We start from the raw sequence: 14723 nt of genomic DNA, 5'->3' as shown, positions 1-14723 counted from the left end.
CTTGAGAAATGTGTTTAGGCATCTTAATCATTTGAACCATTGTGTTTGGTTATTTAGTGTCAATTTTAAAGAAGGTTTTTGTTTTTTTAAACCTCTGATATAATTCCTGGATGAGATGAAAGAATTGTGCAATTCAAGTAACTTGCTAGGTAAATGTATTCACACAATAGGTGTGTATTCACAGCGGTGTGTGTGTGTGTCTTTTTCAACCTGAGAGCCTTGTACTTTTGTGGGGAGCCTCTGAGGGCCTCATGCCAAGGATGGGAGGCAATGATGGGTGCAGCAATGGATGTGACCTTTGCCTTTGTACATTAGCCTACATTCCAGCCAGGCAAAATCAGTTGAGGACGTACGGAGAAGGAATGGGAAGGGGAAATGGCCAAGGAGAGTCCCAAGAGCCACATTTGTTCCCTTGGCCTGCCCCCCCTTACAGTATAGGTCAGTGATGGCAAACCTATGACACGCGTGTCAGACGTGACACGCAGAGCCCTCACTGCTGGCACGCGCCCCATTGGCCCATTCACACTGTTGTTGTTGTCCCCCCCCCCATTTGTTCTCCCGCTCCTCCTCACGCTACAGCTTGTCTCCGCTGTTAAAACCTGGATTTTTTGTTGTTGCTGCTGGTAGCCAGAGATTGGTTTTTTAACCCTTTCTGTGCTGTTTTTTTCTGGCACTTTGGCAGACTATGATTGGGAGTAACAGCGTTCATTTTTTAACCCGTTCTGTGCTGGGTTTTTTGGCGCTTTGGCAGACTATGTCGGTGATGTGTGTTAGTTCCAGCGAAGGTACTATTCGTCATTTATTTCTGTTCTGTTTTCCCCCAAAAAAGCGCAGCAGCTTTGGGGCAGCCCCCCAAAAGCAAAGCAACTTTTGCACCCCCCCAAAAGCCTCCAAAACCTTGGTCAGCAGCTCCCCCCAAAAAGCTCAACAACTCTGGGCACTTTGTGATAAATAAGGGTTTTTTTGTTTGGTTTGGTTAAATAATTAGTTTTTGGTTTACAGTTATATATTACAATTATACATTTTTGTTATTTAAACTATAAATATCGTGAAATTATGGTTTTTTTCTTGAAGTGACACACCACCCGAGTTATGCTCAGGTTTTTTTTGGCTAATTTTGGCACACCAAGCTCAAAAGGTTGCCCATCACTGGTATAGGTGTAACAGTATTGACAACGAATTGATTAAACAAAATTGGTTTCTTACAATTGCTGCTTTGTGCTTCTCTTTCCAGCTGGTACAGTGTTGCTGGAAAATCCCAAAGGAGATAATACATTAGACTTCGCCAAACTTGTTAACACCATTTCATGCATTTTTGGTCTTGAAAATTCAAAGTTAGCGGTTTTCAATGGAAAAACAGGTGGGTAGTGGTTAAGTGTGATGAGGGCTCATGTGCAAGGAGCACACACTTCTCACGGTCTGTGTGTGTTTGCATGTTTTGGGGAAACTATTATTACTCCAGTTTTATAGCACAGGTGACACTTGCTTTAAAATTAAAATCTCCTTGGAAGTATGCCTAGTCTTGGACCTGTGTTTTACTTTACTTTTTGACAAGACGTTTATACACTGTTGAAACTGGTTATAAACAACTCCAGAATTGTATTTTAAAAAATCCTGCTGAAGGCTGCTTCTGTGGTAAATTCGCTCAATTTCAGATGGAATGTTCAGGAGTGTGCTTTTTGACTCCTTATTTGGCTACTTAAACCCAGAAGAACAAGGTGTGGTAGTATTTCAAACTCTGATATAGTTAGAACATATGTGGTTTGCATTCTAAAGCTGTCATAAAGCCATTTCTCTGCTGTAGCCACTTTGAAGTGTTTTGTCATACGGAGGTTTGAAGATCTCCAGACTTGTATATACAGAACAATTTTGTTAAAATACACTTTAGGTTTTAACTTGTTTTTTCTCTTAAACAGGTAGACAATAATTTTGACACATAAAACTTTCCAGTGACAAGAAACAGAACATGACTGTTGCAATAAAAAGATCTGAGTAAAAAAATTCACACTATGTTCATATTGTGTTGCGTCGCCATTGTTACCCTTTTAAAGTTTTTTTTTTATATAAAAAAAGAAACTGCTGATCCTATAGCAACACATGGAAAACACATAGACCCTATGGAGGTTTCCTGAGCCCCCTTGTTGCTGGTGTCCTAGCTGTCAACTTTTTCTTCTTCTTTTTTAAAAAGAATTTAAGAGAAATTGAATACGCCATAGCAAACAGTTTCATACTAGTACTTTGCTTAAAGGCTTTCATGCACATTTCAGAAACATGTTTTTGAGTATACTTTGCATAGCACATGAGTAGTGTCACACTTTACAGACGTTTTATACTGCTCACACATACTTATCTCATTGGTTTTGTTGGGTAGCTTTTACCATAGATATTAAGAAGAAGATGAAACAGCAGTTAGGGGTGAGCCTGAGTGAGGGGAGCTATTAACAAAACCTTTCTCCACTGTAAAAAGTGCTTTCCTTCTCAGTGACATATGTAGGTGGCTGCTTCTTGGCAAGCCCTTTATATTCTGATTGTGGTGGTAGAAATACTCATTGGGAGCCTGTTCTCACAAGCCTGATTGGCTGAAGCTTCCTCACCCTTCAGATTGGCCTTCTTCCTAGCAACGGTAATGATGCAACCAATCAGATTTGTCTATGTGATGAAAGCTCACAGTGAAAGCAGTGCCTAGTTGTGTTTTGGGGGAGATCTATTGATTGTGCAAAAACCTGCCCAATATTTAGTTTATCTCCCTACTATATAAAACTAAATTGTGGTCTACACCGGATGTTGGCAGTTTTAGCTTATACATATGCAATGTAAATATAGGGTTTAGGAAACAGAAGAGTTAATAGAATGATTCTACATTTTTTTCTGCTTTTGTGTTTAATATCCTAATGTTGTTAACAGAGAAAGCTATACATGAAAAAGATGAAACGGTCAGGTAACAGGAAAGCACTTTTCATTTTTTAAACTGTTAAAGTGATTTCTTGTTTGCCCGGATCATCTTGAGCTGTATTGTTCTCTCTGCTGTGTCAAGATGCATGGTGCCATTATCTTTGGAGTAAAAAACAAACCTGCACAAAGAGCAATGTGCTCATCAAGCCACAAAGCACAAAGCAATACAGCTGAATCTGCTGTGTCATCACTTAGTGATGAGGGTCATTGGGAAGGTTTATCTCTGGTCCACTCAGCATTTTGAACCAAATGTTCAGCTACAGCACCTTTACTGAATATTGAGCTCATGTTCCAAATTATGTATCTGCTTATGTGGTTTTGCTTGGCAGACAAAGAGAGGCAGACTAATTTGCATGTCTTAGAATGTGATTTTTCTAAATATAAAAGTATGGACAAATGAATTCTGCTCCACATAATTCCACACATGTATAGAAAGATTTTTTGTAACTCTTGACTTGCTTTAAAATGCAGCTCTGTAAGATTCTGTAACATCTCCCAATTGATATTTATTCAAATAAGTTGAAGATCTATTCAAGTGATCTGAACTTAAAATTATTCTTGCTGTATTATCCCTCATATATATGTATCTGAAGAAGTGTGCATGCACACGAAAGCTCATACCAAAATAAAAACTTAGTTGGTCTTTAAGGTGCTACTGAAGGAATTTTTTTATTTTACTTCGATCCAGACCAACACGGCTACCTACCTGTACCCTCATATATATGTGTGTGTGTGTGCATATGTATAAATATTAACAAGTTAATTTCAGAGTGTTTGGAAGACTTGTGATTTATGTTCACATAGGATGGCACCAGTTCATTGATACACCTTCTCTAAAATATCATAGGCACGAGAGGGCAAAAGGTGTGGGAATTGCTTTTTGAGTGGTTTGTATTGACAGATCCCCACCCCGATTTATGGCACCTTCACATAATGTGTAGATAATCTGAGTTGTGTAAATAATAATATGGCATTTCTTGCAGTTCATGGACTGATAATGATTGGGTGTGCCATCCTTATTTGCAGGTAAATTTATTCAAGCACTAGACCTTTAGTCTGATGCTGTCAGAATTTCCGCCTTCTGCAGATGAAAAAAAGCAAATAAATCCTTTTGTGCAATACTTCTTAATGCAATAAATGCATTCATAAATGTCTTCCCCATTGTTAGCAGTCTTCGTTGTCCTTCTAGACACCACACTTAAAAAAAAATCAAAAGGGGCAAAATAAGCAAGAGACTCCTTTGGGAGGAACGGCGGAAGATAACTTTAATAAATAAATAACTTTTAAAAAAATGGTTTCTAGAAGGATTTCAGGACAGCATGCATGGAGTCCCCCCTCGCAGAATCTTGTGTGATACGTTAGGCTCGACAGTAATGATAGACTTACATGGAAATCTTCGTTTTGTTTTAACCCACTTGAACAATTTGGTGTCCTCAGCAAACCCAACTACCTCACTGCTCACTCCTATTTCTAGATAAACTGTGAACAATTCTGAAAGCACAGGTCCTAATATGGATATTTGGAAAACTTCACTTTCTATACCCTCCATTAGAAGAACTGTCCATTTATTCCTACCCTCTGATTCCTGTTCCTTGTGCTATGGATCAGTAGCTCTTACCCATGACTTCCAGACTTACTCGGGTGTTTTGGGTGCGGTACTTTATCAAAAGCTTTTTGAAAGCCTTAACTGCACAGTTCCAATTGGATCACCTCTATCTATATGCTTATTGACCCTCTCACTAAGATTTTAGAATTCTTTCGAATGGAACTTCTCCTTGCAGAAATAGGATGCAACACTGAGAGTCTTGACACCCTAGTAACATAAGAATGGCCCAGACTTTGCAATGTAGGACGTCCTGAGCCAGGCACATCAATCCAGTCCAAAGATGCTTTCTAATCTTAATCTCTTTATGCCATATACATTGGGGCTGGCAAAACTGTGGCTTTGCGGACAACTGGGGCTGACATCAGCGAAGGAGGAAGCCACTCGGGCACCTGTGGTGTGGTGGCGCCCCCATGGGCGGGGCAAGGACAGGACGAGCCACCTGTCTCCTCCCACTAAGCCACCCTACAGCTGGCGGGGGAGGCAGCGGGTGGACCATCTGTGCAGCGTGGAGCTGGTGCGCTCCCAAGCCACTGCATCTCTCCCAGGAGAGACACATGACTCAGGCGCACTGCAGGCCCCGCAGTGAGTGCAGCCCGGCATTTTGTCACCACCCCCAGTGGTGACACCCGGGGCAGCCCGCACGCACTGCATCCCCCTTCCTCTGCCCCTGGCTGACATGAGGTGGAGTTCAACAACGCCTAATGTCTACTGCACTATAAATATTCCCCGCAAGTGAATACAAATAACCAGACAAAAATGTTTCCAGTTTAAGGAGGAGTATCTGTGAACTCCATACGCCCTGCCCAGGCTTATGCCCTGGAGAGGTCACTTTGGTGCTGCTAACACAGCAAAAGCAATACAGGAGGTAGCTGTTACAAGTTACTGGTATCTGCAGCCACAGCAGGTGCTGTGATTCTTCAGCAGTTTGACTTCACCCCCGGAGGCTCACTCCATTGTCTCTCGAGACAGATGGATGCCAACAATCTGTGAACTGCATCTGAAAGCAAACTTATTGTAAGCAGCTGACCAGTATCAAGTGACAACTGGGAGAGTTGTTGCATGTTGGTTTGCTTATAGCAGTCGGATTTCTCTTTTCAGAACTGAAAAACCAAACAGACTTGCTGAGTCTCAGTGGAAAGATGCTTCATGTAACTGCGGGGTCAGTGCCAGCCTTGAACAGTCTTGATGGCTTTCTCTGTCAGTATATCAATTTACAACTAGTGAATGCAAAACCACAAGGTAATTTTACTGATCATATGATACGAGATCAAATTATTTTTTGCAACTTAAATCTTGGGCCTCGTTTGAAATATAGCTAAAGGCATGGCTGCTTCCTGTTTCCAGTTGCTGTGGTTACATATGACCCCCATCACACGATTAAACAGGCACAGGTCATGGTCTTTCTGCCTCTTCCCCCAAAAGTAATACTATTAAGGTTTTGACATGCTGGAGTTTTGTTTTGTTTTTGTTTTTGAGGGAGGGAAGGTAAAGAACTGAAGTGATATTGCGGGGGAAGGCAACAGTAAGTTGGAGCCTGGGGTTTTCATAGAACATATGAAGACAAAACGAACTTATCTCTAGAGTTGAGAATAGAATTACCGTAACAAGACCAGCTCAAGGATATACTGGAAAGCAGCTGTTCTGGATGTGTGCAAAACAGACGCATTTACTCGACAATCCCATTACATGTACACTCATAAACTTCTCATGTCTTGAGCAAGTTCAGTTATAAACTTAATCTTGTTCTCACAAATTATGTAGATGTTGTACATTTATGCTAGACAAATTATATTGCCATATCATTGTAGTTTTAATAGAAAAGCATTGCAAGATCCTTTCTTAACACAGGGCAGCCAACTTCCAGCCTTGCTTGGGGTATGAATTATAAATGATAGTGCACCCCCATACAATCCCATGTGTTTAATGGGGTTTACTCCTGGTTAAGTGCACATGGGATTACAGCCTGAGGCTGGCATCAGATTTCTAGGAGGGTATAGGAGAAATGCATGCCTGTGGGACATAAGGAAAACTTTTGTTTCTTTTCGCTGCTGAGAATCATCATAACTTGTTTCCTGCAGAGTGTCTGAATGGATTGGTGGGAACTCTTTTAATGGAAAACCCGGTTGGTCAGAATGGACTCACATATCAAGGGCTTCTGCATGAAACGGGGAAAGTGTTTGGACTCAGAAGCAGACGGCTAAAATTGTTCCTGGATGAAGCGCTAACAGAAGGTAAGCAGAGGGAGTTGTCCTTATGCGACTCAGGTTTACATTGCTTCATGTTGTGATAAGTCTCATACTGCTCTTGGTGACTCTTGTTGTTTTAATAATTAAAAAAACATCCTAGATACTTTAATAAACAAAAATACCCCAGCATGGTAGAGAGAAGGCTCAGCTACAACCTTTTCCCATGATGTAAATGTCCAATGTGCACAGAAAGATTTTGTGCAGAGGAGCAGTCAGTCATGTGAGCCCCTGCTAGTGTTTCAAACAGTCCTGTCTTCACACATCTTTTGCATACATTGGCCTAGTTCTCATTGGGGTGATAAACCAATCTGTTAAAGCAGAGGTTTTCAACCTTTTTGAGTGCATGCGTCCCTTGACCAACTACAGTCTTTCTGCAGCTCCCCTGTGGGATACCTGGTAAAAACTTGTGTTGTTCTGTCATTCCCTGCAATCCTAACCATGCCTACTCATAAGTAAGCCCTACTGAATTCCCACCCCCAGCAAAGTACGGGGCTGGGGTTGGATCAAGTCACTTGGCCAAAGCAAGAAGTGACAAGGCCTTACCTATTAACTTGCCCACTGGTATCTCACCATTAAATGAAGTATTTAACAGAATCCCAGTTTGGAAAACTAGAACCTTAAAGCAGAGTTGCCACCACAACAGTTAGTTAAAACTAAGCACCAGCGATTGACCTGTTGGACATCCCTGATCTACATAATTAAAACAATAGCAAAGTAGTCATAAAAATAAATAAAACACATTAAAAACTATATAACCAAACTGAATCATAGAATCAAACAATTTACACATAAAAATACAAAAAAGGTTAATATCAGTAATATTTGAACAAAACTTTCCCCCAAATACCCCAGTCCTTGCTGGGCAGCAGCCACAGCAGCTGTCCTTATGAGGCCTGTCAGGCCTCTGTCTTAATCAAAACAAAATTAAGATCTGAAAATACAACAGGTGTCCCAGGCTCCCTTAAGGTTTGCAACCCTAGTGTTACTGTGACTGTTTTCTCAAATAAAGTGGTTACTGTATACTTATTTAAACACGTAAAAGCATCTGAAATTGAGACATTTTATCTCATTAAGCTTAAAGCATTTGAAAAAGGCATAAACAAAACACAGCAACTTGTGTAAATGGAAAATGAGGCAGTACTTGAAATCTTGATGACCTGAGAAAACGTGAGAGGAGTTGAATATTGCATTTTAATGCTAGAACAAAGTTGATTTTCATCTTCTGTCAGTGCAGAGCAGAAAAAAGTTATTACAGTAAATGTTCCATGAAGATTGTCTGACAATTATCTCAGTAAAATGACTGACTTGGTAAAATAACTGACAAACACTATGATGTATAGTAATTAGATATTGTCCACTTGAAATATGTGTAGATCTCATTCAAGAAAATACCCTATTCTTTTTTTTAAATTCTACTACTACTTGAGGAACTTTTGCTACAATTAAGCATGTCAGTTAACTCAATCAGGAACATGACGTGAACTTCTTTTAAAGTGTGCCGTACATTTAGTAACAAGCGCTTTAAAAAGCAAAATGCATTTGTCTAAACAGTAAGAGCTATTGATTTATCATATTGATGAGTGTGTGAATATTAAAATCTAGCATTAAATTGGCAGCGGTTATTTTGAGAATGCTGCCAGTGATCTTGTTTGCATAATGTGGTAAGCCAGACTGTGGCTTGGTTTTGTTCTTTGCTGGCAGCTCATTGTTAGGGAGGTGAGCCATGAACCTTCGTTTGGACTACATGCTAAGCCAAACCTTGGAATAAAAAAAGTTGGGGGGGGGGAGAGAGAGAAGCAAAGCAGTTGCAAGTCTGTCTGCAGGAATCTGCGTATTCATGCCATCATTTCGTTTGCAAACCCGGCCACTGTTAGATATTTATTCATTTACTTGAAGTCTCATGAAAAACATTTTGTAATGAACCATAATGTAGTCTTCAGAAACTTATGGACGTGTCTAGGGGAGAAATTGTTGTTGGCTTCAAGCAGGGTTTATGGATAAAATGGAATGGCAGAGCATTTTGAGTGATCCTTCGCAATGATGGCACAGATAGATGTTGGTAACAATCATAACAATCTCAGATTGTTTTTCCGATATACAGTATAAGATATGGTACTCTGCAGTCACAGAGAACCTGAGTCAGGGATGAGGTGTTGTCTTGCTCTATGTCAAGCTTTTCATGAAGTCAAGCAGCATGAATCTTCTTATTTCAGTTCCTGGCACAAACTAAGAGAGAAAGAAAGACTGTTGACACATCATGATGTATATGCATGCTCTGGGATTCTACTTTGTTAAATGTACAAGAGCTTCTGAATGCATAGGTTATGGGGTGGGGCCAGTAAGTGCAGTTTTGACCCGCTCTATCTTCACTGTACAGATGATGTTTGTTTGAACAGAGCATGTCATTTTGCTCCAAGCATTGAAGGAGGATGGACCAGTGAGTGAAATTCCTGCTGTTTGTGCCTTTCTCCAATGCCCAGCATGAAATGAGGCTTACCCCATCTCATCCCCTATGTTCTTTGCATATATTAGAAAATTCAAGGGACTTTGGTGCTAATTATAGCCAGTCTTTCATAGCATCATGTCTTTAGCATTTTTTCATAGCATCAGCAGTTTTGTAAACAGTTTGAGGTTTGACAGGAGATTTACAACAATTGCAGCATCATAGTTAATGAAAACAGCATATCTCTTGAAATTTGCATTGCAAAATAGGTTGGGGGGGAATCAGTTGTGTGTGAAATTCAGGCTCTTATCACAACTACATGGTTCCACTGATTTTATTATTTTATTTTTTCCCCAGTTTGTGCAGAGGCATAAATTGTCCAGTTCAACTGAGAGGCAATGGCGCCTTATCTACCGTACCCTGGCATAAGATTTGTTGTAAATTGATAAATATCTGCATACCAAATGAGTGAGATACGGACTTCTATAGGTGGAGAGGAGGGTGTGGGACAGCAAACATTTATCAGCTCAGGAATTTAAATGCTAATGGTATTCATGTGGCAGTCTGGTTATATGAATCTTCTATTATAGTCAGGTGGTGATTTCTAATCCTCTGAACATGATACTCCAGAGGCAGCTTTAAAAGATGATAAATCTTATCTGACACAAACGGTGCTTGGTAGGACACCACACTCTTATTTCTGGCATGAGGATAGCAAATAAATTTTTCAAAAACAGTGAGACTGCAGAAATTACAAAAAGAAAGTGGCGCCACTTGTTTCTAGGGCCCAAAAGAGAGAGAGGGATCTACCTGTTGGTCTAGTGCTGAGAAGGTCCAGGTTCTGACTTGTGGCCCTTATGAAGGCATGAACTCATGAAAAGGGATGAATGGAAGCTTGCCCCATACCTGGTAACAACATGAACATCTGTAGGAAGCTCTGGTGGTGCTGGAGGATTAGGTTTTCCTGTCTCTGGCATGCGAGTTGGATCTATATGCTGTGTTGGACCTAATATGCTCTTCACCACAGATAGCTTTGTATGCTGCTGTTATGATAACAAAAGAAGCTGAGTGATGTAATTTATCTGTTTATAGATGCTGTGTCTACCCAAGGTGACAGAACTCATTAAAGCATGGTGAAACCAATGTCAGGATGGCCAGCTTTACTTTATGACCAGAGCGAAATACAGTGGTACTATTACTTCCTTTGATCTAGAGTATAGCATCTAGATCAAGGGAAGTAATAGTACCACTGTATTCCACTCTGGTCAGACCTTACCTGGAATATTGTGTCCAGTTCTGGGCACCACAGTTCAAGAAGGATACTGACAAGCTGGAACGTGTCCAGAAGAAGGCAACCAAAATGGTCAAAGGCCTGGAAACAATGCCTTATGAGGAACAGCTTAGGGAGCTGGGTATGTTTAGCCTGGAGAAGAGAAGGTTAAGGGGTGATATGATAGCCATGTTCAAATATATAAAAGGATGTCATATAGAGGAGGGAGAAAGGTTGTTTTCTGCTGCTCCAGAGAAGCGGACACGGAGCAATGGATTCAAACTACAAGAAAGAAGATTCCACCTAAACATTAGAAAGAACTTCCTGACAGTAAGTGCTGTTTGACAGTGGAATTTGCTGCCAATGAGTGTGGTGGAATCTCCTTCTTTGGAGGTCTTTATGCGGAGGTTTGACAGCCATCTGTCAGGAATGCTTTGATGGTGTTTCCTGCTTGGCAGGGGGTTGGACTGGATGGCCCTTGTGGTCTCTTCCAACTCTATGATTCTATTCTATGATTCTATGAACATCTGTAGAAAGCTCTGGTGGTGCTGGAGGGCTAGGTTTTCCTGTCTCTGGCATGCGAGTTGGATCTATATGCTGTGTTGGACCTAATACACTCTTCCCCACAGATATCTTTCTGTGCTGCTCTTATGATAACAGAAGAAGCCGAGTGATGTAATTTATCTGTTTATAGATGCTGTGTCTACCCAGGGTGACAGAACTCATTAAAGCATGGTGAAACCAATGTCAGGATGGCCAGCTTTGCTTTATGAAGCAATTGTGCACATATTGCAATGCGAATCATTTGCGGCTATGATTTATTTGTTGCAGGCTTATTTTGCATACTGGCATATTGCTAACTACACTCTTTAAATAAGTAAATTCAGAGGCAGGTTTTATGCTTTTACCTTCTGTGTCTTTCAGTTCATTTTCTATCAGTTTCAGCTGGCCTGTTCTTTAGGGCTGGGCTATATCAGCTTTTCAACATCGCAGTGTATCACCAAGCCAAACATCACGGCCTGGTGATATATCACAGTGTTGAAAAAACAAGCTGCATTGGCCTCAGCCCACCCCCACTCCCAGCTGAGCATTTAAGTGCCCCTGCCCCCCAGTTGAGCGAGCCCCATGCCTCTCTGGTCAGGTATCGGGGCTCAGCTAGGGGAGCGGGAGCAGTTTAAAGAAGCCAAGGGAGGACTAAGCTGAATCAGCCCTGCAATACAGCTTGTTCCTCCCTCTGCGGTATGAGGGGTAGAGCGATGGTAGATTCACCTGGCAGTATATCGCAGGTGAAACAGTTGCTCCTCCTGAGTACCTCTGCTACCAGTAGCCCGATGTTGAAAGCCGCGCTGGTAGCAGAGGGACTTGGGAGTGGTGTCGGTTTCACCCACAATATACAGTCATACCTCATGTTACGTCCGCTGCAGGTTACGTCTTTTCAGGTTATGGACGCGCCGAACCTGGAAGTCCCGGAACGGGTTACTTCCAGGTTCAACGCATGCGCAGAAGCACTAAATAACACTTTGTGCATGTGCAGAAGCGCTGGATCATGTCACGCACGTGCACAGATGTGGTGCTTCAGGATGCGGCCTTTTCATGTTGAGAACGTGCCTCCAGAACGGACCCCGTTCGCTACCAGAGGTACCACTGTACCACCGGCTGAAGCTGCCATCAAGTTCTCTCAATACATTGCCTAAGCCTACTGTTATTTGAGTCACCACCTGAATTATTTCCATAACACAAATTGAAAAAACATTAAAACTTCAAGTATAATGTTTGAGGAAACAAGTGATATATTTGAAGTGGCATATTGTTTAGCTTTTTAAGAGGATTCCTAATTTTGATTTTTGGACTGCAAAATGGAGATGAGATTTAGCTTATAGATCTCTTCCTTAATTTTTCAGGTAAATGAGCAGCCTACTGCAAAATTTAGGTTGGGTCTTAAGCACACTGAGGTGCAACTCTACAGCTGGCCAAAGGCCAGATGAGGCTCCATAGGAAGTGCTGTGAGTGTCACACCTTCCATGAGGACTGGCAACATTGCCATGGAAAGTAACCACATCAGCCAGCCCATTTACTCCACATAAATCCTTCTATTCAGAGGTTACCAATGAGGGAAGCAGACTCAATGTTTCAGCTCATATGCCATTAAGGTGACACATATATCAGGCCTATAACTGATCCAGGTGGATGCACCTGTTCGCTGTCTGGGTTTACCAGTACATCTATCTTGTAGATTCCTGGTGACGCTTTCAAAGTAGCTTGATGTCAATGTTAAGATAAAAAGGACTTGCTGTGACCCAGGCATGTGTCTCTGACACCAGAGCAGAATTGGAAAGGTAGGGAACATTAATATAAAACCTGTTAAGGTACACATAGAAGTCCTCATTTTGATTTTGACACCTAACAAATAAATTGTAACTCTTGTTCTAGATGATTGCAAATCTAATTCCATATTTTTCTTCGATATGATCTTCGATATGATAAAGCTTCATTAAGAAAATAACTGTTGCTTTGTTGTATTACAAAAACCTGACTTTTTAAAATGTATGCTATATGAGATGGATTGTTTTTATGCCCTGTGTATGTTGCAACCCAGCCTGGCACCATTGGGTCATGAACGGTAGGATGCACAATTTTAAAATAATGTTCAATGTTCTCTTTTCTTTCAGAGATTACAAGGAATACCTCCATGAAAACTTTAAATACGAAGACGGTGTATGTTCATGCTGCACCAACAACAGCTGAATGTTGAACACTTAGGACTTCACGGAGAAATCTGAATAGCAATTGGGGTAGAATCCCCAAAGTGTTTAGGGTGATTTGAACAACAGGAGCACTACATGGAATGTGTTTCTATCAGTGCATGTGTAATATGCTGCTTTAGGTTAAAATACAGTGATTTATCATTATGTTACGAGATATTTAAAAGCTATGCAGAGTAATACCCATTCTCAAATGCTCAGAAGGATCTATGCCAGGCATCCCCAAACTTCGGCCCTCCAGATGTTTTTGACTACAATTCCCATCTTCCCCGACCACTGGTCCTGTTAGCTAGGGATCATGGGAGTTGTAGGCCAAAACATCTGGAGGGCCGCAGTTTGGGGATGCCTGATCTATGCAGTTGCCTGAAAGAAATTGAGATGAGTACCTCAGTATTGCTATTCTGTCTGTTCTTTATAGAGAGGCTATCTTCAGTTTTTCAAATGTTTCTGTTTCTGCATCATTCATACTATGCTATGTTGGCTTGGACCCTAATTAAATAAGAGTAACCTGATGTATTTTCAGTAATGCTGATAGGCTATTCATGAAGTATGTATTAACACACATTCTCTAATATCCATGATTTTGAACAATAAATTGCTTTATCTAGATGGCTGCATTACTTGATTTAATGGTTAACTAAAGAAAGACTTTGCTGGTCTTAAAGAGGAGTGTTGGATGGCCATGGATACCAAGACTGTAGCTAGGTAAATATTGTTTGGTTGGTTTTTTGTTTTGTTTTTTGCCAAGTAGGTTTGATAGAATTTAGTGTGCTTTGCTTTTGCTGATTTTTAAAAAATGCTTTCAGTTTGTGAATATTTCTTGGTTCTGAAGATGCCGGGGATTGGTGGTGGAACGACCATGCATGGTCAGAAGGAAAAGAGGGAGCAGACTTGGAGGAGGAGGTGGCAGAAGCTGAAGAGGCAACAGGGTTTATTGAGCAGGAAGAGGCTGGGGCAGAGAGCAGTCCAGGCTCAGAAGCAGAAGAGGAGGGGACCCAAGAGGCAGCTATGAGGCAGGCTGCTGAAGAAGCCAGGGAGTATCTCCCTCCTGCTGCAACCAGCTCACCTTCCCCCTGGTCTCCCATTACATGCAGAGAAATGGAGAGGGTGGAGCAATGAGATACAAGGTGCCAGAGCCATAGACTGTTGGGGAAGGAACCAGGGGAGGGGCCTTAGGGAGGGGTGGAAAAGCAAGGACCTCTAGTCCTTGCAGCTGCCTTATTGGGGGCAAGACCTACGGGGAAGAGTTGTTGTGATCACTAGGCCTGCACTGTTTTGGCAGCTTTGAATCAAGAATTCACTAACATTGGTGTGTGTGTTTTTATTGCTGATCTACTCCTGGTTCTGGCTCCTTACAGAGATCACCCTGCTAAGTGTTGCAGCAGGCTGGTGGGATGGGGCAGCTATGGTTGGAAAGTACACAGGGGTCTGCAATCTTGTCTGC

At 41.5% G+C, this 14723-nt stretch overlaps 1 protein-coding gene across 2 annotated transcripts in view; it reads left to right on the top strand.

Annotated features, from left to right (window-relative positions):
- Nucleotides 1–13888, top strand: part of IARS1 (isoleucyl-tRNA synthetase 1) — a 103479-nt gene extending 89591 nt beyond the window's left edge. For both annotated transcript variants that reach the window (XM_060271486.1, XM_035106206.2), the window contains exons 32-35: nt 1235–1360; nt 5657–5797; nt 6637–6789; nt 13187–13888. In XM_060271486.1, the coding sequence (XP_060127469.1) occupies nt 1235–1360; nt 5657–5797; nt 6637–6789; nt 13187–13269 (503 nt within the window). In that variant the 3' untranslated portion in view covers nt 13270–13888. The remainder of the gene's footprint in view (nt 1–1234; nt 1361–5656; nt 5798–6636; nt 6790–13186) is intronic.
- The last annotated feature ends 835 nt before the right edge of the window (nt 13889–14723 follow it).

Source organism: Zootoca vivipara, chromosome 2 (assembly GCF_963506605.1).
Source record: "Zootoca vivipara chromosome 2, rZooViv1.1, whole genome shotgun sequence".
In the NCBI taxonomy this organism is placed as follows: Eukaryota; Metazoa; Chordata; class Lepidosauria; order Squamata; family Lacertidae; genus Zootoca; species Zootoca vivipara.
This window is presented reverse-complemented; position numbering and strand designations above follow the sequence as displayed.